Source organism: Heptranchias perlo, unplaced genomic scaffold (genome assembly GCF_035084215.1).
Source record: "Heptranchias perlo isolate sHepPer1 unplaced genomic scaffold, sHepPer1.hap1 HAP1_SCAFFOLD_143, whole genome shotgun sequence".
Classification (NCBI taxonomy): domain Eukaryota; kingdom Metazoa; phylum Chordata; class Chondrichthyes; order Hexanchiformes; family Hexanchidae; genus Heptranchias; species Heptranchias perlo.
Window position 1 is genome coordinate 676434 of NW_027138678.1, and position 25338 is coordinate 701771.

A 25338-nucleotide genomic window follows, 5' to 3' on the forward strand; every position below is an offset into this window, starting at 1 on the left:
TTCTCAAACGTAAATACCGATGTGAAATATTCATTTCGGATCTCACCCATCTCTTGTGGTTCCGCACATAGATGACCTTGTTGATCCTTAATACCTTGTTGTTCTTCGAGCCAGCGCGGACACGATGGGCCGAATGGCCCCCTTCTTTGCTGTATCTTTTCTATGGTTCCATGGTTCGAATATGTTATTAGAACAGGATGTGGGTCAGGGAAACAATTAACAGAGGCTGGGTTTGGGAACAAACTCTCTGGGCCTGTCTATCCGTGCCTGTAACAATGGTTTGTATTTTTTAAATTAGTGTTTTATCTGCTTCCTCAGTGAAACATCATGCTTAACATGGAATGAATTTGAGGGAGGCGACGGGAAGATATTTGTTATTGATTAAATGCAAGCAGCACAAAGAAAGTGTTTATTGTCTGACTCGTGCACACATACACACTGGGGTAACATATCAAATTCATGTTCAGAGAGCGGATCTAGTAAATTTATCTGCTGACAAGTGAGGATTGGTTTTTGTTCCTTAGTAACATCTCGTCTAATTTTAACACCATGCTCTAATTAATGACGTCAGTTAACTTAACATCTGTGTTGTAATCGAAGTTGCTGCAGCAACAGCCGCGTCATATCCGTTATCTCCAAATCAATCAGCAAGACAAATAAGAAAAAAGAATAACTCGGTCTCTCCAGGATCCGGACAGCGTGCGGGAATCTCATTGGAACATGTTTACTTTCTCAGTTGTTCTTGGGATCGGTAAGTATGTGTCTCGGGTCCGGTAACTTTAACTCCCAGCGAGGCGAAGGTCTTTATCTCAACAGAAAGTTCAGGAAAAAGTCTGAATTGAGGAACTGAATGCACAGGGCGTTGGTCGGAGTTATTTCTTGTATAAAATGAACATATTCGACCTATTTATTGAAACTATGGACCTGGAATAACACTTTACAGGCTACGAACTGAATGGTGTTTTCTGGTATCTTATAATATAAAAAACACACGGGTGTCTGTTGATTTGACCGCTCTTATGGAACAAATTGAAAAGAGGAAGAAAGTGAACAGGACACGGAATGTACAGCTGCTGAAAAAATAATTGAAATACAGGTCTGTCTGTCTATCTATCTATTTCTCTCTCTACCTATGAATTTCTCTCTCGATATCTATCTATCTATCAATCTATCTATCTTTCTGTCTGTCTCTCGATCGACCTATCTATCTATCTATCTATCTACCTTTTTCTCTAACTACCTTCTATTTATCTATCTATCTACCTAACAATCTATTCCTCTATCTATCTATTCATCTATTTAACTATCCATCTATCTCACTTTCTGTCTATCTATCTATCTATCTATCTATCTATCTATCTCTCTATCTACCTACCTATCATTCTATCTATCTAGCTGTCTGTCAGCCTATCCAACTATCTATCTATCTATCTATCTGTCTGTGTCTCCATCTATCTATCAGTCTGTCTGTCTGTTTATCTATCTATCTGTCTATCCATCTATCTATCTATCTATCTATCTATCTATCTATCTATCTATCTATCCAAACACTCAAAAGATTGGGCTCAATTTATGGAGGGAGGAACAGAGTTAACGTTACAGGTCGATAGGAACATAAGATCATAAATCATGGACCTGAAACGTTCATTCTGTTTCTCTCTCCGCAGGGGCTGCATGACCTGCTGCATTTTTCCAGCATTTTCTCTTTTTATTTCAGATTTCCAGCATGTGCCGTATTTTACTTTATTCTAAACTGACTTTCCATCTCTCACGTTCTTTCTTTCTTCATTTATTTCATCCGTTCTTTCTTTCTATCTTACTTCCTTCAATCTTCCTTTCTTTCTTTCTTCATTTCTTTCTTTCTTTACTTCTTTCTATCTCTCTATCTATTTACCTCTGTGCTTATATTGATGTTTGCACCAATCCGTTTTCTCACAAGCCTCGTCGAAAAATTAGATCATTGAAAACATCCTAACAGGAAGTGACATTTTAAATTGTCGACTTTGTTTCCGGATGATACGATTTGCACGCGTACAGAGTCATGTAGTTGGGCTTGACATTGCTTCCGAACTGTTGATCAATTTGCATTTTTCACTATACTTGTGCTGAATTACAAAGATACACAAAACATTTGAGAAAGAAAATCTGATGGCAATTTAGGAAGTGGAAAAATCCGGGCTCTGAGAATTGGTGAATTTGGCTGGAGGTCACTAAGTTGTTGATATGCACAATTTGTCACTTTCTCCATTTGTTTTTCCTTCAGTTCATCTCCATGCGTTGGTCGGACAGCACTTTGTATGTGAGTATGTGACCTTAAAATCAATAACCAATTAATTGATCTAAACCCGAGTGTGCTATTTTGTCATACTTGAGTATCCGATAATGGGGAATGCTGTGGAGCTCTAGAACGCATTAATCTATTACAGAAATTAATATGCATAATTAGAATTTGTTTCTTAAATTTCTGATATTCCCAACTAATATTCCTCTATTTTTGTGCGACTGTCGCGGCTTTTCCGTATTCATAACAATTGTAATTAATAACATTGTCCTTTGCTGTCCAAATCATGGACTTCCATCATTATTCCTGGACATTTCTATTCCATCCGTAACAGTGAATCAAGATTGCACATTCGTGTCAAAGATGTAGAAATATTTGAAAGCAGAGAACGCTCTCGATTCTGACACTTTTCTCATTGCAGTCCGTGGGCGTTTCCTGGTAAAGCATACAGTGAAGTTGGTTTATTACAATGGTGTGAATGAAGATTCTTTAAAAGGATTCCGTGTATAAATTATTCTAATTGTGTATCACACAGATGATTTACCGAAACCAACCTTGGCTCTGAATCCACCGTACGGAGTGTTTCTAAAAGGAGAGACAGTAACCTTGATTTGTCGCTGTCAGTGTCCCCTCACAGCGAACCGGTATTACAGGGATCAGAATTATATGACTGAACGGAAATCTCCTAAAGGACAGTGTGAGACCTCTCTTTCTTTCACCGCACAACAGGGCTATGACAAGAGTTACACATGTGAATGTTTACTCTCGGATATTAGTTACTGGAGATCTTCACGACCGAGCGACCCGGTTCAGATAGTCACTCGAGGTATGTTATCAAAACCAATTCCGCCAATGAGGTTACATCAATTTGGGGTGCTTGCTCAGCAATCAAGCGATCAATTAGATCCGCGGGATACTTGGACTGTATTTATATTGACCCATGGATGTTAATTTGCAAACCAAACCGCGTTACATGGATTTGAAATTGCCGTTGTAATCAGGGAAGAGGTCAATTGAAATAAAGTCCTAGTTAAGTCTGGCTAACAACGTGCCTGGGAGAGAAGTTGCTTATCCTGAGAAGTTCCAGCAGTTATTGGTACATCTTTCCATTGTTGCAAGAAGGCACATCACCCGCGTATCATACAACTTGCAGAAAAGAAGGGTCACCACTCGTGGACAGAGTTCATTTCGCAGACAGGAGATGCCTTCAGCAATGATACTGCTTTTACCACTGTCATTTCCCACTCTTCATTAACTTGTCGTGTACAGCAATATCACGGATTCGTTCGTGTATTTGTGGTGAATTGTAATCACGCATTGTTAAATATTTTTGTGAAGTCGGAACAGGAGTTTATATGGATATAACTAAATCTCTCATTTCCTGTTCTGCAAAATCCTGTGATTTTATGGAGTTTGTCATTCAATGACAAAAGTCAAAAATTACATTATTGGGAACCATGTTCTCCTGGAACAATTCTGATTGGATTAGGGAGTTAGGATGAGAATTTCACTGAGTGTTTCCTCAAACTGGCCACACACGTGTTTTACATTTAATTTTGTCTTGAACTGGGAGCTGACATTATTGGTATTTTGAGAGTCAGATGTACGAAACCACGCCCTCTACCGGATACCGCGGGCACGGTAGAACCTGGGGGTCTTTTGAAGGCTTTTAACATTTAATAATTTGAAGAAGGGAATTGGAGCATCAATTCTGTGGGTTGTAACTAGGCGGAATCGTTTCGGAAACTGTGGTGACCTATTGGGTGTGGGAATGCTGAACTCAATGCTCTGATTACAGAGAGTGGGCCGCACTGTACCTATCAGCGACAAACTAAAGAGAGTCTGAAGCGTGAATAGGTGGCAGGAACCAGATATCGAAAGACCCGTGTTTGAATGGGAGGGGCAGTTAAAGTGTAGAGCCAAAGAATGATCAGGATTCATAGAATCATAGAAATTTACGGCACAGAACGAGGCCATTGGGCCCATCGTGTTTGTGCCGGTCGACAAAGAGTTATCCAGCCTAATCCCACTTCCCAGCTCTTGGTCCACAGCCTTGTAGGTTAGAGCAATTCATGAGCATATCCACGTACTTTTAAAAGCGATGAGGGTTTCTGCCTCTACCACAATTTCAGGCAGCGGGTTGAAGACCCAAGATCCCCTGAGAGATAAAAAATTCTCCTCAACTCCCTTCTAATCCTTCTACCAATTACTTTAAATCCATGGCCCCTGGTTATTTGTCAAAGAAAGATCAGGATTTTGCATGCTGACTGGAGATGTACAGTAATCTCTTTCCCAATATTCAATCTTGAAACAAAAAAACACAAAGACTGAACAAGCTACGCAACTGAACAGAAAGACCAGGCCCATTCTGATTTACCTTGTTTTCCATCAGTCGTTTTCTTGTGAAGATTCACAAAATTCGATGTTTTCTTTTGAAACAATGCGATAGATTGTTTGTTTTCTAATGAGATATCTCAAGATATAATTCATTCGAATTTTTTCAATGATTCTGTTATAGATCAACTCTCAGTGCCGTCTATCTTCATGGCCCCAGACTCCGGTGCCGTTTCAAACGGAGAAATGCTTCACGTTACCTGCCGGGGTGACATTCGATCCACTGGGGGGACATTTTACTTATACAAAGGTCTAGACGGAAAAGTTGCACAGTCCCACAGTGTATCTGGTGCTGAAGGGACTGTAACCTTTACCATCAACATCGAGAACAAAGACTCTTCAGGAAAATATCGTTGTCGATATCAGACACAGTTTGCAGGACGTGAGTTCCTTTCCCCATCCAGTAAAGATGTAACGATTACTGTGAAAGGTAGGGACAAACAAATATAGAAACGAGGCTTTAAGTTCTTGTGTCTCAATGTGTGACTCATTCCCTCATATAATGTTAATAAAGGTCAAGGAATTAATTTACAATTCAACCGATATGTAAACATTTCCCTGTAACGGTCAACTGGGGATCAGTTTTTGATTTACTGTCTTAACGTTTCCATTGGAGCTGCTCGGATTTCAGAAGCTACACCCTCAGCTGGTTTCGCCTAAATAATGGCACAAAAATCCCGTTGGAAGGGTTATTTCACTTCCTTTCTTTCTAAACGTTGGACAGCCAGGTAAAACCAGATTTCATCTTCCATTCCCTCTGAGTACTGGGCAATGGTCTCTCACTGTCTGAAGATGGGAGACATACCAGGGAATGTCAGTCTGCAGGCTTCCAATGCTGCCTGATAGAGTGGACTAAAACTCATCCTTTTATCTCCACCAAGCGAGCGATGCCCAAGATTGACAATGTGACAAAAGGTGTGTGTATTTACACTGGCGCACCTCCATTTGCTGCACGGTCTGACGGACGTCGGAGGTTGTCACATATCATGTGACGCCATCTCCATCCAAAGAGCTTTCACTTCTCATTTCGTGGAGAGTGATCAAAACATGGCGGAGGGATTGAATCATTGTTCTTTACTGAGGGGAAGGACAGTGGTTGAGAGGAAGATATGCATTCCTTCGAGGGTGACGACATCTCGGAGGACTGCAGTCCGCAGATCGGCGCCCTGGAGCGATGGAATGCATTGGGGGACACAGTGATGTGTAGAAATGTAGTGGTTATAGGGTTTTCAAGACTGGAGAAGCTGGGATTGTTCTGTTTAGAGGTTAAATCTTCCCCAAAAATTCTCTGTTCTCGGAGCAACAATCCCAGCTTCTCCAGTCTCTCCACCTAACTGGAGTCCCTCATTCCTGCCACCATTCTCATAAATCACCTCTACACCTCTCAAAGGCCTTCACATCCTTCCTAAAGTGCGGTGCCCAGAATTGGACACAATACTCCAGCTGAGGCCTAACCAGTGTTTTGTTAAGATTTAGCATCACTCCCTTGCTTTTGTACTCCATGCCTCTATTAATAAAGCTCAGGACCCCATATTCTTTTCAATAACCTTCTAAACCCTTCCTTCCGCCTTCCACGATTTGTGTAAGTGTCCACCCGGATCAAAATTCTATGGCGAAATTCAAGCCAGATTCAATTTTCTGCGTTCCGTCCAGAATGCTTAGCGGGTGAAATTGGACAGGCCGAATTGGATTTGCCGACTATTGTAAGATCCGCCCGATGGGCCGAATGGCCACCTTCTGCCATTCTTTGATGTTCAATTTTGAATTGAGGGCGTGACGTATGACGTGCGACTGATGCAACACTCAGTTTCATCTCCTGAGCAGCAAATCAGCAGAAACGAGCATCTGACGCCATTGTTCTGTTTACCCATCACTTTATAGGTGCGGGCAAGCGTTTCTTGCTATACGTCGGCCTTGGATGCGCAGCTGGGATAATCGTTTTACTGTTTGTGGTGCTGGCGTGCTTCTTGATCTCTAAGACAAGTAAGTGATTGTAAGAAAATATACGGAATTGCATAGGATCGAACATGGTGTAAAAGCTGGAGGACCCTTGAAAACAACAACCCCTAACCAGCATTTAGATAGGGACCGGTGACGTTCAAACAAAGGCTGAAGAGCTCTGGCAGTCTGAATTGAAAGGCTACATTGTCTGAACTGATCTCAGCAGAATATTATTATTTAAGATGTCACTAGATTGTAATTCTGCTAAAAAGATTTGGGGTAGGAATGAGACTTTGGTTTTACTGCTAAACAGGCGAATTATATGCACCAATCCATATTACATAAGAACATAAGAAGTAGGAATAGGTGTAGGCCATACGGCCCCTCGAGCTTGCTCCGCCATTCAATAAGATCATGGCTGATCTTCGACCTCAGAGAGATGGATAGATTTTTTTACTCGAGGGGAATCAAGGGATATTGAGATCGGGCGGGAAAATGGAGTTGAGGTCGAAGATCAACCATGATCTGATTGAATGGCGGAGCAGGCTCGAGGGGTCGAATGGCCTACTCCTGCTCCTATTTCTTATGTTTTTAAAAACATCAAATAGTTGTTAGTGCTTTTTGACATACTGGGAAAGGTTTTGAGCTCCACTCTCCCGCCTGATCCACATATCCCTTGATTCCCCTGGAGTCTAATAATCTATCCATCGCAGCATTGAATATACTCAACGACTAAGCATCCACAGCCCTCTGGGCAAAGAATTCCAAAGATTTACCACCCTCTGAGTGAAGAAATTCCTCCTCATCTCAGTCCTAAATGGCTGACCCCTTATCCTGTGCCCCCTAGTTCTAGAATCGCCAACCAGAGGGAACAACCTCTCAGCATCTACCTTGTTAAGTCCATTCAGAATCTTACATGTTTCAATGAGATCACCTCGCATTCTTCTAAATTCCAGAGAGTAAACGCCCATTCTACTGAAATCTCTACTCATAGGACAACCCTCCCATCCCAGAAATTGATCTCGTGAAACTTCATTGCACCCCTTCTAAGGAAAGTATATCCTTCCTTAGATAAGGAGACCAAAACTGTACACAATACTCCAGGTGTGGTACCACAATGTCCTGTACAATTGCAGCAGGACTGCCTTAAGCCTGTACGCGAACCCCCTTGCAATAAAGGCCAACATGCCAATTGCCCTATTAATTGCTTGCTGTACCTGCATGTTAACTTTCTACGTTTCGTGTACAAGGACATCCAAATTCCTTTGAACACCAACATTTAATAGTTGCTCACCATTTTAAAAAATATTCTGTTTTTCTATTTTTCCAGCAAAGTGAATAACCTCACATTTCCCCACATTATATCCCATCTGCCACCGTTTTGCCCACTCACTTAACCTATCTATATCCCTTTGCAAACTCTTTGTGTCCTCCTCACAGCTTGCTTTCCCACATAGCTTTGTATCGTCATCAAACTTGGATACATTACACTCGGTCCCTTCATCTAAGTCATTAATATAGATTGTAAATAACTGACTCACGGCTGAAACTGAGAAGTGAACAATGCAGTTAGGGTGGAAAGTGAGAATTAGAATGGTAGAAATGTCAATAGAACCACCTGGACCGATTGCCCGGTTTCTATGCTGTTATGCTGTTGTCATGGCCACTTTCCTCTCAATCTATATTTCATTACCCCATTGTGGGTTTACTAGTCACGATTCTCTGATTTTTAGGGACAAAGTACGTAAAACTTTTGAATCTACTTTATTCATAAAAGCCATTGAACAGTCGGAATTTTGAGTGTTTGGAAAACTTTTCACAGTGTTTTATACTTTTTCCCATTTGTTATTTGCAGGGAAAACGAGAAGACAAAATACTGAAAGGTAATAATATTATGAGAGACGCTTTATTTTGATATTAATAGTTCGATGCAAAATATACAACAAAACATTAATCAACTCAAGTTAGCTTCGTTTAATCTTTCTTTTTTAGCTGGATAATAAAACATTAAATTGGGGATACATTGGGGATAATATGTCAAGTCTGTTTTATTTTACAGAAGTGAAGCCCTTTCGGCTGGAGTCACAATTCAGGAAACCGGTGATCACACATGTAAGTGAAATAATGCTGGCAGTGACTTGCTTTAATGAACGCGATGAAAAATATAATATTTATCTTTGCAATCCCTATTGCGACAGTTGTTTTGATGGTTTCAATGATCATTTCTTATAATCGTACTGTTTCGATCTTCAATTATTATTATTAATTATATATTAGGGAGAACTAATATATAATTTAAACCATTTAAACGATATTCAGTATTATTGAAGGCATTGGAACTGAACAAGCGACCGATGTGATATGCTGATAGGGTGAGATGAAGTAGAGAGGGAGGAGGCAAAAACACAGGCATAAACCAGTTGGGCTGAATTGCCTGTTTCTGGGCTGTCAATTCTATGTAATTCTATGTAATACTATGTTTACTAATTGGGTTCACACGTGGAGAGCGACGATGCGGTCCTGGATAGTGATTGGCAGAAGAATCAATCAATCCGGGGAAAGGAGAGGGGGAGATTTTTTTTTGGAAACGAGGAGAAGGAAACTTTCCTTTTGAACAAACGTGTGGTTTGGAGCCAGTTCACTAGAACCCACTTTCCCTTTAAGAAGGCTGGTTCCTATCAGGATGGAACACCAGTATCCCCTTGGGGATTGACACTTCCTGAGAAGTCAAGTTCTCAATCGAGGGTTAATTCTCCATTTCAGAGCTGAACACTTGCAGATTTACTTTAAGTAATCATTATTATTTCACTGGTGATCTCCGTTTCAGTCATCGGTTTCCAACTGAAATTTGCAGCTTGCTGTTGTCTCTCGGCCGATGATTTCGCAACATTACTGTTCATTTATCATCGCATTTGTTAGAGTTTTATTTAAGATTACAGTCATCTGTTTTCTGAATGCGGTCTAGCAGTGAGAACCGCAACCCTGCTTTTATTGGTCAATAATCTGCTGAACCCAGATACTTCCTGAAAATGTCCTCCTCACATCCTGTTCAGTAACGGTCACAGTCCTGCTGTTGAGGGGCCTGTCGCTCGCTGGAGTAGCAGCAGCAAGTTTTTCTTTTATCATTGCCTGTTTTGCTTCTCCACCCACGACCAAAAACATGTTAAATAATTAATAATGATATAGGGGGACATTTTCCTCTTTACTGCCCCGGTAACAATCATCGCCTAGGCTGAGACAGGAGAAATTATAACGGGGAATCAGGAAATGGAAGATGCGTTCAACAAATATCTTGTGTCTTCACAGTAGAAGACACTAAATGCAAACCAGAAATAGTGGGGAACCAAGGGGCTAATGAGATTGAGCAACTTAAAGTCATTATTATCAGTAGAGAAAAAGTACTTGAGAAACTAATGGGAAGAAAGGCCGATAAATGCCCTGGACCTGATGGCCGACATCCGACGGTTCTAAAAGAGGTGGCGGCAGAGATAGTGATCTCCCAAAATTCCCTAGATTCTGGAACGGTCCCAACGGATTGGAAGGTAGCAAATGTAACCACGCTGTTCAAGAAAGGAGGGAGAGAGAAAACGGGGAACGACAGGCCAGTTAGCCTGACTTCAGTCATCCGGAAAATGCTGGAATCCATTATTAAGGAATTGGTAACAGGGTATTAAATAAACCATAATATGATTCGGCAGAATAAACACGGTTTTGTGAAAGGGAAATCGTGTTTGACAAATTTATTAGAGTTTTTTGAGGATGTAACTAGCAGGGTAGATAAAGGGGAGCCAGTGGATGTCGTATATTTGGATTTTCAAAAGGCATTCCATAAGGTGCCACATGAAAGGCTGTTATGCAAGGTAAGGCCTCATGGGGTTGGGGTAATATACAGATAGAGGACTGAATAACGGACACAAAACAGAGAGCAGCTTTAAACTGGTCATTTTCAGATTGGCAGTTCGTAACTAGTGGGGTACCAAAAGGATCAGTGCTTGGGCCTCAGCTATTTACAATCTATATTAATGACTTGATGAAGGGACCGAGTGTAATGTATCCAAGTTTGCTAACGATACAAAGCGAGGTGGGAAAGTTAGCTGTGAGGAGGAGACAAAGAGGCTGGAAAAGGATATAGACAGGTTAAGTGAGGGGCAAGAAGGTGGCAGATGGAGTACAATGAGGGGCAATGTGAGGTTATTCACTTTGGTAGGAAGAATAGAAAAACAGAATATTTTTTAAATGGTGAGAAACTATTAAATCTTGGTGTTCAGAGGGATTTGGGTGTCCTGGTGCAAGAAACACAAAAATTAGCATGCAGGTACAGCAAGCAATTCGGAAGGCAGATGGCATGTTGGCCTTTATTGCTTGGGGGCTGGGGTACAATAGTGAAGAAGGCTTACCACAATTGTACGGGACTTTGTTGAGACCTCACCTGGAGTGCTGCGTACAGTTTTGGTCTCCTTATCAAAGGAAGGATATACTTGCCTTAAAGGCGGTGCAACGAAGGTTCACTAAATTGATTCCTGGGATGAGAGGGTTGTCCTATGAGGAGAGGTTGAGTAGAATAGGCCAATACTCTCTGGAGTTTAGAACAATAAGAGTGGATCTCGTTGAAACATATAAGACTCTGAGGGGGCTTGACAGAGTAGAGGCTGAGAGGTTGTTTCCCATGGTTGGAGAGTCTAGAACTAGGGGGCATCGTCTCAGGATGAGGAGTCGGCCATTTCAGGCTGAGATGAGGAGGAATTTCTTCACCCAGGGATTTGAGAATCTTTGGAATTCTCCACCCCAGCGGGCTGCGGATGCTCAGTCGTTGAGTATACTCAAGGCTGAGATAGATGGATTTTGGACTCTCGGGGAATCAAGGGATATGTGCATCGCGTGGGAAAGTGGAGTTGCGGTTGAAGATCAGCCATGATCTTATTGAATGGCGGAGCAAACTCGAGGGGCCGAATGGCCTACCACTGCTCCTATTTCTTATGTTCTCATTGAGAAAAAATAAAATAGCCGTTAGTGTTTTTTGACATATTGGGAAAGATTTTGAGCTTGCTGCACGGACGTCAACCCAACTTTTTGGGTCAGTCGCCCGTCAATTGATTTCAATGGAATTTAAAATTTCGCGATTTCTAAAATGTTTGGCCAATCCACAACGCCAGTTTTTAGTCCCAGCTTCAAGTTGACAGTTTAGCTCATTGACTTGCTGCAAAAATAGACAGAAATTGAAACAAATAAACGTTTCTATTTTTCAGATGACGAAATGATTTTTTCTTCCCATCCTGTCAATAAGGTAAGCGTACTTTTCTCAAATACTAGACATTAATTCGGGAGATTGAGGCCCTAGTTAAAAAGAAAAAGGAGGCATATGACATGCATAGGCAGCTGGGATCAAGTGGATCCCTTGAAGAGTATAGAGATTGCCGGAGTAGAGTTAAGAGAGAAATCAGGAGGGCAAAAAGGGAACATGAGATTGCTTTGGCAGATAAGTCAAAGGAGAATCCAAAGAGCTTCTACAAATACAAAAAGGGCAAAAGAGTAACAAGGGAGAGAGTAGGGCCTCTTAAGGATCAACAAGGTCATCTATGTGCGGAAACACAAGAGATGGGTGAGATCCTGAATGAATATTTCACATCGGTATTTACGGTTGAGAAAGCCATGGATGTTAGGGAACTTGGGGAAATAAATAGTGGTGTCTTGAGGAGTGTACATATTACAGAGAGGGAGGTGCTGGAAGTCTTAATGCGCATCGAGGTAGATAAATCTCCGGGACCTGATTAAATGTATCCCAGGACGTTATGGGAGGTTAGGGAGGAAATTGCGGGTCCCCTAGCAGAGATATTTGAATCATCCACCGCTACAGATGAGGTGCCTGAAGATTGGAGGGTAGCAAATGTTGTGCCTTTGTTTAAGAAGGGAGGCAGGGAAAAGCCTGGGAACTACAGACCGGTGAGCCTGACATCTGTAGTGGGTAAGTTGTTAGAGGGTATTCTGAGGGACAGGATCTACAGGCATTTGGAGAGGCAGGGACTAATTAGGAACAGTCAGCATGGATTTGTGAGAGGAAAATCATGTCTCACGAATTGATTGAGTTTTTTGAAGGGGTAACCAAGAAGATAGATGAGGGCTGTGCAGTAGACGTGGTCTACATGGACTTCAGCAAAGCCTTTGACAAGGTACCGCATGGTAGGTTGTGACTTAAGGTTAAATCTCATGGGATCCAAGGTGAGGTAGCCAATTGGATACAAAATTGGCTTGACGACAGAAGACAGAGGGTGGTTGTCGAGGGTTGTTTTTCAAACTGGATGCCTGTGTCCAGCGGTGTGCCTCAGGGATCGGTGCTGGGTCCGCTGTTATTTGTTATTTACATTAATGATTTGGATGAGAATTTAGGAGGCATGGTTAGTAAGTTTGCAGATGACACCAAGATTGGTGGCATTGTGGACAGCGAAGAAGGTTATCTAGGATTGCAACGGGATCTTGATAAATTGGGCCAGCGGGCCGATGAATGGCAGATGGAGTTTAATTTAGATAAATGTGAGCTGATGCATTTTGGTCGATCGAATTGGGCCAGGACCTACTCCGTTAATGGTAGGGCGTTGGGGAGAGTTATAGAACAACGAGATCTAGGAATACAGGTCCATAGCTCCTTGAAAGTGGAGTCACAGGTGGATAGGGTGGTGAAGAAGGTATTCGGCATGCTTGGTTTCATTGGTCAGAACATTGAATGCAGGAGTTGGGATGTCTTGTTGAAGTTGTACAGGGCATTGGTGAGCCCACACTTGGAGTACTGTGTACAGTTCTGGTCACCCTATTATAGAAAGGATATTATTAAACTAGAAAGAGTGCAAAAAAGATTGACTAGGATGCTACTGGGACTTGATGGTTTGACTTATAGGGAGAGGTTAGACAGACAGGGACTTTTTTCCCTGGAGAGTAGGAGGTTAAGGGGTGATCTTATAGAAGTCTATAAAATAATGAGGGGCATAGATAAGGTAGATCGTCAAAATCGTTTCCCAAAGGTAGGGGAGTCTATACCGAGGGTTCATAGATTTAAGGTGAGAGGGGAGAGATACAAAAGGGTCCAGAGGGGCAATTTCTTCACTCAAAGGGTGGTGAGTGTCTGGAACGAGCTGCCAGAGGCAGTCGTAGAGGCGGGTACAATTTTGTCTTTTAAAAAGCATTTGGACAGTTACATGGGTAAGATGGGTATAGAGGGATATGGGCCAAGTGCAGACAATTGGGACTAGCTTAGTGGTATAAACTGGGCGACATGGACATGTTGGGCCGAAGGGCCTGTTTCCATGTTGTAACTTCTATGATTCTATGATTCTATAATCTTATGGCTTTGCAAATACAAATAAGCTGACTCCTGTCGGGACAGCCGGGGACCGAAAATGCAATGAGAGAGAGAGCAGAGAGGGAGAGGGTGAGAGGGAGAACACAGGAAACTAGGAAAATAGGAACATAGGAACAGAAGGAGGCCATTCAGCCCCTAGTGCCTGCTCCGCCATTTGATCAGATCATGGGCTGATCTGCGATCAAACTCAATATACCTGCTTTTGGCCCATATCCCTTAATACCTTTGGTTGGCATAAAGCTATCTACCTCAGATTTAAAATTAGCAATTGAGCTAGTATCAATTACTGTTTGCAGAAGAGAGTTCCAAACTTCTACAACCCTTTGTGTGTAGAAATGTTTTCTAATCTCGCTCCTGAAAGGTCTGGCTCTAATTTTTAGACTGTGCCACCTAGTCCTAGAATCCCCAACTAGCGGAAATGGTTTCTCTCTATCCACCCTATCCGTTCCCCTTAATATCTTATAAACTTCGATCAGTTCACCCCTTAACCTTCGAAACTCTGGAGAATACAACCCCAATTTGTGTAATCTCTCCTCGTAACTTAACCCTTGAAGTCCGGGTATCATTCTAGTGAACCTACGCTGCACTCCCTCCAAGGCCAATATGTCCTTCCGAAGGTGCGGTGCCGAGAACTTCTCACAGTACTCCAGGTGCGGTCTAACCAGGGTTTTGTATAGCTGCAGCATAACTTCTGCCCCTTTGTTCTCTCGTCCTCTCGATTTCAGGGCCAGCATTCCATTAGCCTTATTGATTATTTTCTGCATCTGTTCATGACACTTCAATGATCTGTGTACCTGAACTTCTAAGTCCCTTTGGACATCCCTTGTTTTTAATTCGTTACCATTTAGAAAGTACCCTGTTCTATCCTTTTTTGGTCCAAAGTGGATGACCTCACATTTGCCTACATTGAATTCCATTTGCCACAGTTTTGCCCATTCACCTAATCTATCAATATCACTTTGAAATTTTATGTTTTCATCGACACTGCTTCCAATGCCACCAATCTTTGTGTCATCGGCAAACTTAGATATGAGACTTTCTATGCCTTCATCTAAGTCGTTAATAAATATTGTGAATAATTGAAGCCCCAAGACGGATCCCTGCGGGACTCCACTTTTCACATCCTGCAAAAGTGAGAACTACCCATTAACCCTACTCTCTGTCGCCTTTCGCTCAGCCAACTTCCTGACCAAGTCCATCCGTTTGTCGCGAATCTATGGGCTTCTATCTTAACTAACAATCTCTTATGTGGGACCTTATCAAATGCCTTCTGTAAGTTCACATAAATAACATCCATTGGCATTCCCCTGTCCACTACTTTAGTCAACTCTTCAAAAAGTTCAATCAGGTTTGTCAGGCACGACCTACCTTTCACAAATCCATGCTGGCTCTCTCTGATTAACTGAAAATTCTCGAGGTGTTCAGTCACCCTATCCTTAATTATAGACTCCAGTGTTATCCCCACAACAGGTGTTAGGCTAACTAGTCTATAATTCCCTGGATTCCCTCTCTCTCCTTTCTTAAAAAGCGGATTGACATGTTCAATTTTCCAATCTAGAGGGATGGTCCCTGAATCTAGAGAAATTTGGAAGATTACAGTTAGGGCATCTGCAATGTGCTCACCTACTTCCTTTAAAACCCCGGGATGGAAACCATCTGGTCCTGGGGATGTGTCACTCTTTAGTGCTATTATTTTATTCCTTACTGTTGTTTTACTTATGTGAATTTTATTGAGTCACTGTGCTCGATTGAATATTAGTTTTCTTGGGATTTCCGGCATGCTATCCTCTTTTCCAACTGTAAATTCTGAAGCAAAGTAATTATTCAACATGTCCGCCATTTCCCCACTGTCAATGACAATATACCCACTTTCAGTTTAGGGACCAACACTGCTCCTGACCACCCTCTTTTTCCTAATTGTAACTAAAGAAGTTCTTCGTATTGGTTTTGATATCCCTTGCAAGTTTCTTTTCATACTCTCTTTTTGTAGCTCTTACTATCTGCTTTGTGACCCTTAGTTGATCTTTCTGTGGTTCCCATTCACAAGGATTTGTGCCATTTTTTGCCTTTTTGTATGACCTTTCGTTAGTCTTATACTGTCCCTTACCTCTTTACTTTTTCATGACTGTTTTTTTGGCAAGTAGAGTCCTTGCCCCTCAGGGGTATAAACCGGTTCTGTATCACGTTAGATGTTTCTTTAAACATTTCCCACTGGTCATCAATCGTTTTACCAATTAACAGATTTGCCCAGTTTAATGTGGACAGTCTCTTTCGCATCCCATTGAAGTCTAGAATCTGAGCAGCTGATTCACTTTTATCCCTTTCAAACACTACATTCAACTCCATCATGTTATGATCACTATTGGATAGATTTTCACGCCCAGTTAATCTGTTAACTAAATCTGGTTCATTACTCATTACTAAATCTAGTATGGCTTGCCCCCTTGTTGCCTCTGGGACATACTGCTGTAGAAAACTATCCCGCACACACTCAAGAAATTCACTGCCTTTCTGACAATTGTTGATTTGCTTTTCCCAATCTATGTGAAGGTTAAAGTCCCCCATTAAGACCACTATTCCTTTGTTACATGCTTGTCTAATCTCTGCATTTATACAATCTAGCACTTCAGAGCTGCTGCCAGCTGTCGTATACACAACTCACAATATCGTCTTAGATCCTTTCCTATTTCTCAATTCAACCCATAAGGTCTCTGTTGGCTGCTTACCTCTCGTTATACCCTGCTTTATCATTGAAGTGATTTCATCTCGAATCATTAAGGCTACTCCTCCCCCTCTTCCATTTTCCCTAACTCTCCTGTAGACGTCATAACCCGATATATTTAGTTCCCAATCCTGACCATCCTGCAGCCATGTCTCAGTAATAGCTTTCATGTCATACCCTCCAATTTGAATTTGAACCTGTAGTTCATTTAAAATATTCCTTATAATCCGTGCGTTTGTATATAAAACTCTTAGTTGGGTCACACACCTTAGCCTGACCTTCAGCTTTGATGCTGGGTTAATCGCTTTATACCTTCCAGTTTTCACTTTATCTGTAGTGCCTAAAATAAACTCTCTTTCTGCTGCTCTACGCTTTTCCCTTTCCCTTGTTCTTGAACAACTATTTGTCATGTAAATTTCCCCTGGGTCCTCCCCTCTCTTGCTGATTTCAACTTTACTCTCTTCTGACTTCCCGCTCAGGTTCCCACCCCCCTGCCACTCTCGTTTAAACCTTCCCCAAGAGCTGCAGCAAACCCCCCTGCGAAGATATTAGCCCCGGATCTGTTGAGGTGCAACCCGTCCTGCTTGTACATGTCCCGCTCCGAGTGTACGTAGGCCTTCGAGCCTGGGCCTTTAGCAGTGCTCCGAGTCCTGCGGTATCTCCCAGGTCCGCTCCCGCCTGTAGCTCCGCTCCGAGTGTGGGTAGGCCTTCGAGCCTGAGCCTTTCGTAGTGCACCGAGAGAGAAATCGAGAGTGTGACAGAAAGAGGGACATAGTCAAAGGCAGGAAGAGTAAGAGACAATGAGAGATTCAGCGAGTGAGACAGAAATCAGCGAATCAGAGAGGGAGAGAGAAAGGGAGAGAAGCAGACAGACAAGGAGACAGAGTGAGACAGACACAGAGAGAGACAGAGCGAGAGAGCGGGAGAGAGATATTGCGAGATAGAGAGACCGATAGACACAGAAGGACAGAGAGTCAGAGAGAGAGAGAGATGGGAAAGAGGGAGACAGAGGAGAACATAAGAACGTAAGAAATAGGAGCAGGAGTAGGACATAGAGCCCCTCGCGCCTGCTCTGCCATTCAATGAGATCATGGCTGATCTTCGACCTCAACTCCACTGATCCCCATATCCTTTGATTCCCCTAGAGTCCAAAAATCTATCGATCTCAGCCTTGAATATATTCAATGACTGAGCACCCACAGCCCTCTGAGATAGAGATTGCCAAATACTCACAACCCTCTGCGTGAAGAAATTCCTCCCCGTATCCTGCGACTATGCCCCCTAGTACTTGACTCTCCAGCCAAGGGAAACAACCTCTCAGCATCTACCCTGTCAAACCCCATCATAATCTTATATGTTTCAATGAGATCACCTCTCATTCTTCTAAACTGCACAGTGTATAGGCCCATTCTACTCAGCCACTCCTCATAGGACAACCCTCTCATCCCAGGAATCAATCAGGTGAACCTTCGTTGCACCGCCTCTGAGGCAGGTGTATCCTTCCTTTGACAAGGAGACCAAAACTCTACGCAGTACTCAAGGTGAGGTCTCACTAAAGCCCCGTGCAACTGTTGTAAGACTTCCTTACTCTTGTACTCCAACCCCCTTGCAATAAAGGCCAACATCCCATTTGCCTTCCTAATTGCTTCCTCTACCTCTATACTAACTTTTTGTGTTCCTTGCTCGAGGACACCAAAGTCTCTCTGAACACCAACATTTTATAGTTTCTCACCTTTTAAGAAATTTTCTGTTTTTCTATTCTTCCTACTAAAGTGAATAACCTCACATTTCCCCATATTATATTCCATCTGTCACCTTCTTGCTCACACACTTAATCTGTCTATATCCCTTTGCAAGCTCATTGTGTCCTCCTCACAGCTTCCTTTGCCACCTAGTTTTGTATCTTCAGCAAACCTGGGCGTATGGCACTCGGTCCCTTCATCTAAGTCATTAATATAGATTGTAAATAGCTGAGGCCCAAGCACTGATCCTTGCGGCACCCCACTAGTTACAGCCTGGCAACCTGAAAATGACCCGTTTATCCCTACTCTCTGTTTTCTGTCCGTTAACCAATCCTCTATCCATGATAATAAATTACCCCCAACCCCATGAGCCCTTACCATGTGCAACAACCTTTTATGTGGAACCTTATCGAATGCCTTTTGAAAATTCAAATATCACCCATTGGTTCCCCCTTTATCAACCCTGTTAGTTACATCCTCAAAAACTCTAATAAATTTGTCAAACACGGTTTCTCTTTCCTAATACCTTGTTGATTCTGCCTAATCATCTTATGATTTTCCAAATGTCCCGCTACCACTTCCTTAATAATGGATTGCAGCATTTTCCCTACGACCGATGTCAGGCTAACTGGCCTGTAGTTCCCTGTTTACTTTCTACCTCCCTTCTTGAATAGCGGGGTCACATTTGCTACTTTCCAATCCACTGGGACCGTTCCAGAATCTAGAGAATTTTGGAAGATCATAACTAATGCATCCACAATCTCCAGCCACCAATGTTAGTACCCTAGGATGTAGGCCATGAGGTCCAGGGGATTTGTTTGCCTTTTGTCCCATTAGTTTCTCCAGTACTTTTTTCTGTAGTGATATTAATTGTTTTAAGTTCCTCACTCTCATTTATCCCTTGGTTCCCTACTATTTTTGTTATGCTTTTTGTGTCTTCTACTTTGAAGACAGATACAAAATATGTGTTTAACGCATCTGCCATTTCCTGATTCCCCGTTATAATTTCTCCTGTCTCAGCCTCTAAGGGACCAACGTTTACTTTCGCTACTCTCTTCCTTTTTACATACTTGTAGAAGCTCTTACAATCCATTTTTATATTTCTTGCTAGTTTACTCTCATATTCTACTTTCTCGCTTTTTATCAAGTTTTTGGTCGTCTTTTCTTGGTTTCTAAAACCCTCCCAATCCTCATTGCTTATCAACTGTCAAACCCTTTAATTGAATTTCCCAATTTACCTTTGACAACTCGCCCCTCATACCTACGTAATTGGCTTTATTTAAGTCTAAGACTCTAGGTTCTGACTTAAGTATGTTACTTTCAAACACAATGTCAAATTCTATCACATTAAGATCACTCTTCCCCAATGGTTCTTTCACTGCTAGATTATCTCGTGACATAATACAAGATCTAAAACAGCCTGTTCCCTGTTTGGTTCCATGACCTATTGTTCCAGTAAACTGTATTGAATGCATTCCATGAACTCGTGCTCCAAACTACATTTGCCAATTTAATTTGTCCAGTCTATGTGCAAAATCAAGTCCCCCTTTATGACTCTATTTCCTTCGTTACAAGCTCTTATTATTTCATGTCCAACAGTACTGCTACTATTAGGGGGGCTATAAACTACTCCAACCAGTGCTTTCTGCCCCTTGTTATTTCTAATTTCCACCCATACTGATTCAACTTCCTGATCTTCCGAGCAAAGATCCTTTCTCACCACTGTCCTTATGTCACCCTTTAATATTAGGGCTACACCTTCTCCTTCACTATCTGCCTGTCTTTTCGAAACATCATGTACCCTGGAATATTTGTTTCCCGACCTTGGTCATTTTGCAACCATGTATCTGTAATGGCTGTTAGTTCAAACTCATTTATCTCTATTTGTCGAATTAATCCATCTATCTTGATACGAATGCTCCGTGCAATCAGATAAAGAGCGTTTAATTTTGACGTTTTACCATTTTTTTTCCTCCTTTGACCTTACTTGTTGATTCTCCATTATTGGTAAACTCTCAGTCCCTTCCTGCTCCACTCTGCTTATCTACATTGTTCTATTGTCTTAACTTTTCTCATTAGATTTCTAAATTTCCCCTCACCTGCCCCCTGTCCCCCCCCCCCTTTAAATTGAAAGCCCTGTCTACAGCCCGAGTTATTCGATTCGTCAGGACGCTGGACTCAGCCCGGTTTAAGTGGTGCCCCTCCCATCCGAACAGCTCCTGCTTTCCCCAGTACTCATGCCAGGGCCCCATGAATTGAAACCCCTTCCTCACATACCAGTCTTTTAGCCACGCATTTAACTCTCTTATCTGTTTGCCCCTATGCTAATTTGCAAATGGCTCAGGTAGTAACCCAGAGATTATTACCTTTGTGGTTCTGCTTCACAGGCGCAGTTACGACACACCACGTGCCCTGCCATCGCTTGTCGAACCACAATTTATATATATACTTCATAGAGTGTTTAATCTCTCGCTATTGTTAGATTTATTAACTAATTAATTTATCTAGTTAAAGTTATTGTCTCGATTTCGCTCTAATCTCTTGCTCTCTGCCGCTCCCGTTTTATTGCCTCCCGCTCTACTCTGGGAGGAGAAAGAGAGATCGAGATAAAGGGACACAGAGAACGAGAAAAAATATACGTATATAATGTAATTTTGCCATTTATTTCCGTTATTCATCACAGAGAGCTGAAGTACCAGCGAACGACCACCAGGAGCTCACCTATGCTACTTTGAATATGGGAGCTCTGATTCGGAACGAAGCTGCTCTGACCACCACTCCGGACACCAGCTTGTATGCCGAAGTTAAAAAGAAATAACAATTCTCAGCAGTGTATGGTTGATATATGTTGTTTACCAAGGCCCGTGGAGACAACTGGCTCCTTGGGCCGAAAGGTGGGAGTGGAGACGCGATTTTCGTCATTATCTCCGTCAGGTCAAACATTAATTGGGTCCATTCCGGAAATGAAATTCTGACGGAAACGATCGCACCGCCGTTACAAAACCGCTCATTTCAAAGGTCAGAGAATGGGACGGGCTCTATTACAGGCTTGAGATTCTTCCCGACAGATTTACATTTCTATGTTGGCCCAGAACATGCTCAATGCCCTGGCGGTAAAGTTCTGGCCTTTTGTTTTGCTCCACGAATTATTATTTTTTTCCCCAAAGGATATAACATTCCAGGCTTATCGCAGTTCCATTAAGCAAAATATTTTCTATCAATCTGCTTTTTTCATAACATGCTTTGTGCGTATCTTTTCATATGTGGCTGCTGTGAATCAGAACCATTTGATTAAAAAAATCTTTAAGGGGAAGTTTGAATGTATAGGTATCACATTAATACACTTAGGAAAAAATACATTTGTATGAACTAACTAACGTGCTACAGTATCGGAGGGAACGAGAACATAGAAGCATAGAAAATAAGAGCAAGGGTAGGCCATTCGGCCCTTCGGGCCTGCTCCGCCATTCAAAATGATCATGGCTGATCGTCTAACTCAGTACCCTGTTTCCGCTTTTTCCCCATATCCCTTGATCCCTTTTGAATTAAGAAATATATCTATCTCCTTCTTGAATATATCAAATGACTTGGCCTCCACTGCCTTCTGTGATAGAGAATTCCACAGGTTCACCACCCTCTGAGTGAAGAAATTTCTCCTCATCTCGGTTCGAAATGGCATTCCCCGTATCCTGAGACTGTGTCTCCTGGTTCTGGGCTCCCCAGCCTTCGGGAATATCCTCCCTGCATCTAGACTGTCTAGTCCTGTTAGAATTTTATATGTTTCGATGAGATCACCTCTCATTCTTCTAAACTCGAGTGAATACAGACCGAGTCGACCCAATCTCTCCTCATACGTCAGTCGTGCCATCCCAGGAATCAGTCTGGTAAACTTTCGTTGCACTCCCTCCTTGGCAAGGACATCCTTCCTCAGATAAGGAGACCAAAACTGCACGCAATACTCCAGATGTCGTCTCGCCAAGGCCCTGCATAACTGCAGTAAGACATCCCTGTTCCTGTACTCAAATCCTCTTGCAATGAACGCCAACATACCATTCGTCATCCTAACTGCTTGCTGCACCTGAATGCTCGCTTTCAGCGACTGGTGTACAAGGACACCCAGGTCTCGTTGCACCTCCCCTTTTCCCAATCTATCACCATTCAGACGATAATCTATCTTTCTGTTTTTACAAACAAATTGGATAACCTCACATTTATCCACGTTATACTGCATCTGCCATCTTCTTTCCCACTCACCCAACTTGTCTAAATCACATTGAAGCCTCTTTGCATCCTCCTCACAGCTCACATTCCACCCCAGCTTTGTGTCATCTGCAACGTTTTAAGTATTCGGACCACGGCACAGTTTACTTTCTGGGGCGATCAATCAGTGTCAGCTGTGCCTCCGTTGATAACTCGCTCGTCTCTGAGTCATGAAGGTCGTGGGTTCAAAGTCCCACTCCAGAGACTTGAGCAACTAACGCAGACTGACGCCCCCAGTGCGGTACTGAGGGAGTGCTGCACTGTCGGAGGTGCCAACCTTCAGATGAGACTTCATACCGAGGCCCCGTCTAGCCTCTTAGATGGACGTAAATGATCCAATGGCATTATTTTGTAGAAGAGCAGGGGAGTTCTCCCCGATATCCTGGCGCATATTTATCCCTTAACCAACATCATGAAAACACAGATGATCTGGCTATTGTCACATTGCTGTTTGCTGGGCGCAACTTGGCTGCCGCCATTCTAACAGCTGGAGGTGGATAACAGTGAGACCAGGATATAGAGGAAGCTAGATAAATGTGAGACTGAGTGCAGTGATACAGAGAGACACCAACATAAAAGCGAGAGGGAGTACACTGAGTGATGCATAGGGAAATAGATTAAGGTGAGACTGAGTACAGAGATGACACAAATAGAGGGAGCTGGATAAGTGTGTGAGTGATACAGAGGGCGAGAAATAAAGGTGAAAGTGAGTGATACAGAGGGAGATGGATAAAGGTGAGAGTGAGTGATACAGAGAGCGATAGATAAAGGTGAGAGTGAGTGATACAGAGGGAGATTGATAAAGGTGAGAGTGAGTGATACAGAGAGCGATAGATAAAGGTGAGAGTGAGTGATACAGAGAGCGATAGATAAAGGTGAGAGTGAGTGATACAGAAGGAGATTGATAAAGGTGAGAGTGAGTGATACAGAGGGAGATTGATAAAGGTGAGAGTGAGTGATACAGAGAGCGATAGATAAAGGTGAGAGTGAGTGATACAGAGAGCGATAGATAAAGGTGAGAGTGAGTGATACAGAGGAAGGTAGATAAAGGTGAGAGTGAGTGATACAGAGGGCGATAGATAAAGGTGAGAGTGAGTGATACAGAAAGCGATAGATAAAGGTGAGAGTGAGTGATACAGAGGAAGGTAGATAAAGGTGAGAGTGAGTGACACAGAGGGCGATGGATAAAGGTGAGAGTGAGTGATACAGAGAGCGATAGATAAAGGTGAGAGTGAGTGATGCAGAGGGAGATTGATAAAGGTGAGAGTGAGTGATACAGAGGAAGGTAGATAAAGGTGAAACTGCATACACTGAGTGGAGAGGTCGATGGGAGTCAGATGACAAGAGTCGAGAAGAGGACAAAACAGAGTGGGTGACACGGAGAAGAAACTTAGAGCCTATTTCTCTGATTCTCAATTGTTGGAGATTCTCAGCTTTAAGGAAGAAATAATTTAGATTTAGAAACCGTGCTTTTCCCACATCTGCAAGACGTCTGCAAACACTTTCAGTCCATGAAATTATTTTTCAAGTTTAATTCTTGTGCAAGCAGCCGCAAACAACAAATGAGATCCAAGCCTATATAATTTGATCTGACCATGTTGGTTGAAACATGGGATGAGGAGTCGGCCATTCTGCCCCTCCTGCATATACCGCCATTCTATTACATCACTGGTGATCAGCACCTCAACTCCATTTACCCGCCTTTGATCAATTTTCCATGATACCCTCGCCTAACAAAAACATATCGATCTCATCCTTGACAATTCAAATTGACCAGCATCCGCAGTCTATTAGAGGAGAGAGTTCCAGATTTCTCGAACCCTTTGAGTTAAAAAGTGGTTATTGATTTCGCTCCTGAATGGCCCTCAATTTCCGATTCTGCTCCTTTTGTTTGGATTTGCCCACCAGATGGAGCAGTTCCTCCTTATCTACCCTATCGAATATTTTATCATTTTAAACACGTCAATTAGATTACGCATCAAGCTTCTGCTTGTATCGTCAGCAAACTTGGATACATTACACTCGGTCCCTTCATCTAAGTCATTAATATAGATTGTAAATAGCTGATGTCCAAGCACTGATCCTTGAGGCACCCCACTAGTAACAGCCTGTCAACCTGAAAATAACCCGTTTATCCTTACACTCTGTTTCCTGTCCGTTAATCAATCTTCTATCCATGTTAATACATTACCCCCAACCCTATGAGACCTTACCTTGTGTAACAAACTTTTATGTGGCACCTTATTGAATGCCTTTTGAAAATCCAAACATACTAATGCTGTATTAATATTATTCGTCACAGTCAGATACAGTTAGTTGAATACCGATTGCTGGTCAGGTTATCCTAACTTGTGACTTCTTGCAATAAAAGCAGATGAAATCTTTCTCTTTATTGTTGTTGATGTAAGATTTAAATTCTAAACTCAGAAGATATTCTAATGTGTAACGTTTTAATTTGAATCCCTAACATGGGTGGCCCAATTTTCCATTCTGAATTCAAATTCTGGAAGATTTCAGGAAAAGCTTGGAATATGAAGCAATTCGATCGTCATGTGAAAGAAAGAAGATGTAATCTTTGATTATATTCGGCACTCGATTATCCTTACCTGTGACTTCAATGCAAAGAAAAGTCCGGCAAGTGGTATAA

General features: G+C 42.3%; 1 protein-coding gene across 3 annotated transcripts; it reads left to right on the forward strand.

Annotated features, from left to right (window-relative positions):
* Window positions 1-626: 626 nt before the first annotated feature.
* Window positions 627-25062, forward strand: LOC137308908 (low affinity immunoglobulin gamma Fc region receptor II-like). 3 transcript variants are annotated; one of them, XM_067977353.1, is made up of 9 exons: window positions 627-751; window positions 2264-2299; window positions 2817-3107; window positions 4800-5105; window positions 6557-6658; window positions 8472-8499; window positions 8676-8728; window positions 11863-11900; window positions 21115-25062. In XM_067977353.1, the coding sequence occupies exons 1-9, from the start codon at window positions 721-723 to the stop codon at window positions 21247-21249; spliced, it is 1020 nt and encodes a 339-aa protein (XP_067833454.1). In that variant the 5' UTR covers window positions 627-720; the 3' UTR covers window positions 21250-25062. The 3 variants fall into 3 exon arrangements, with proteins under 3 accessions (XP_067833454.1, XP_067833456.1, XP_067833455.1); XM_067977355.1 differs by having other exon boundaries at window positions 4800-5057; XM_067977354.1 differs by having other exon boundaries at window positions 643-751; window positions 2264-2303.
* Window positions 25063-25338: the final 276 nt, after the last annotated feature.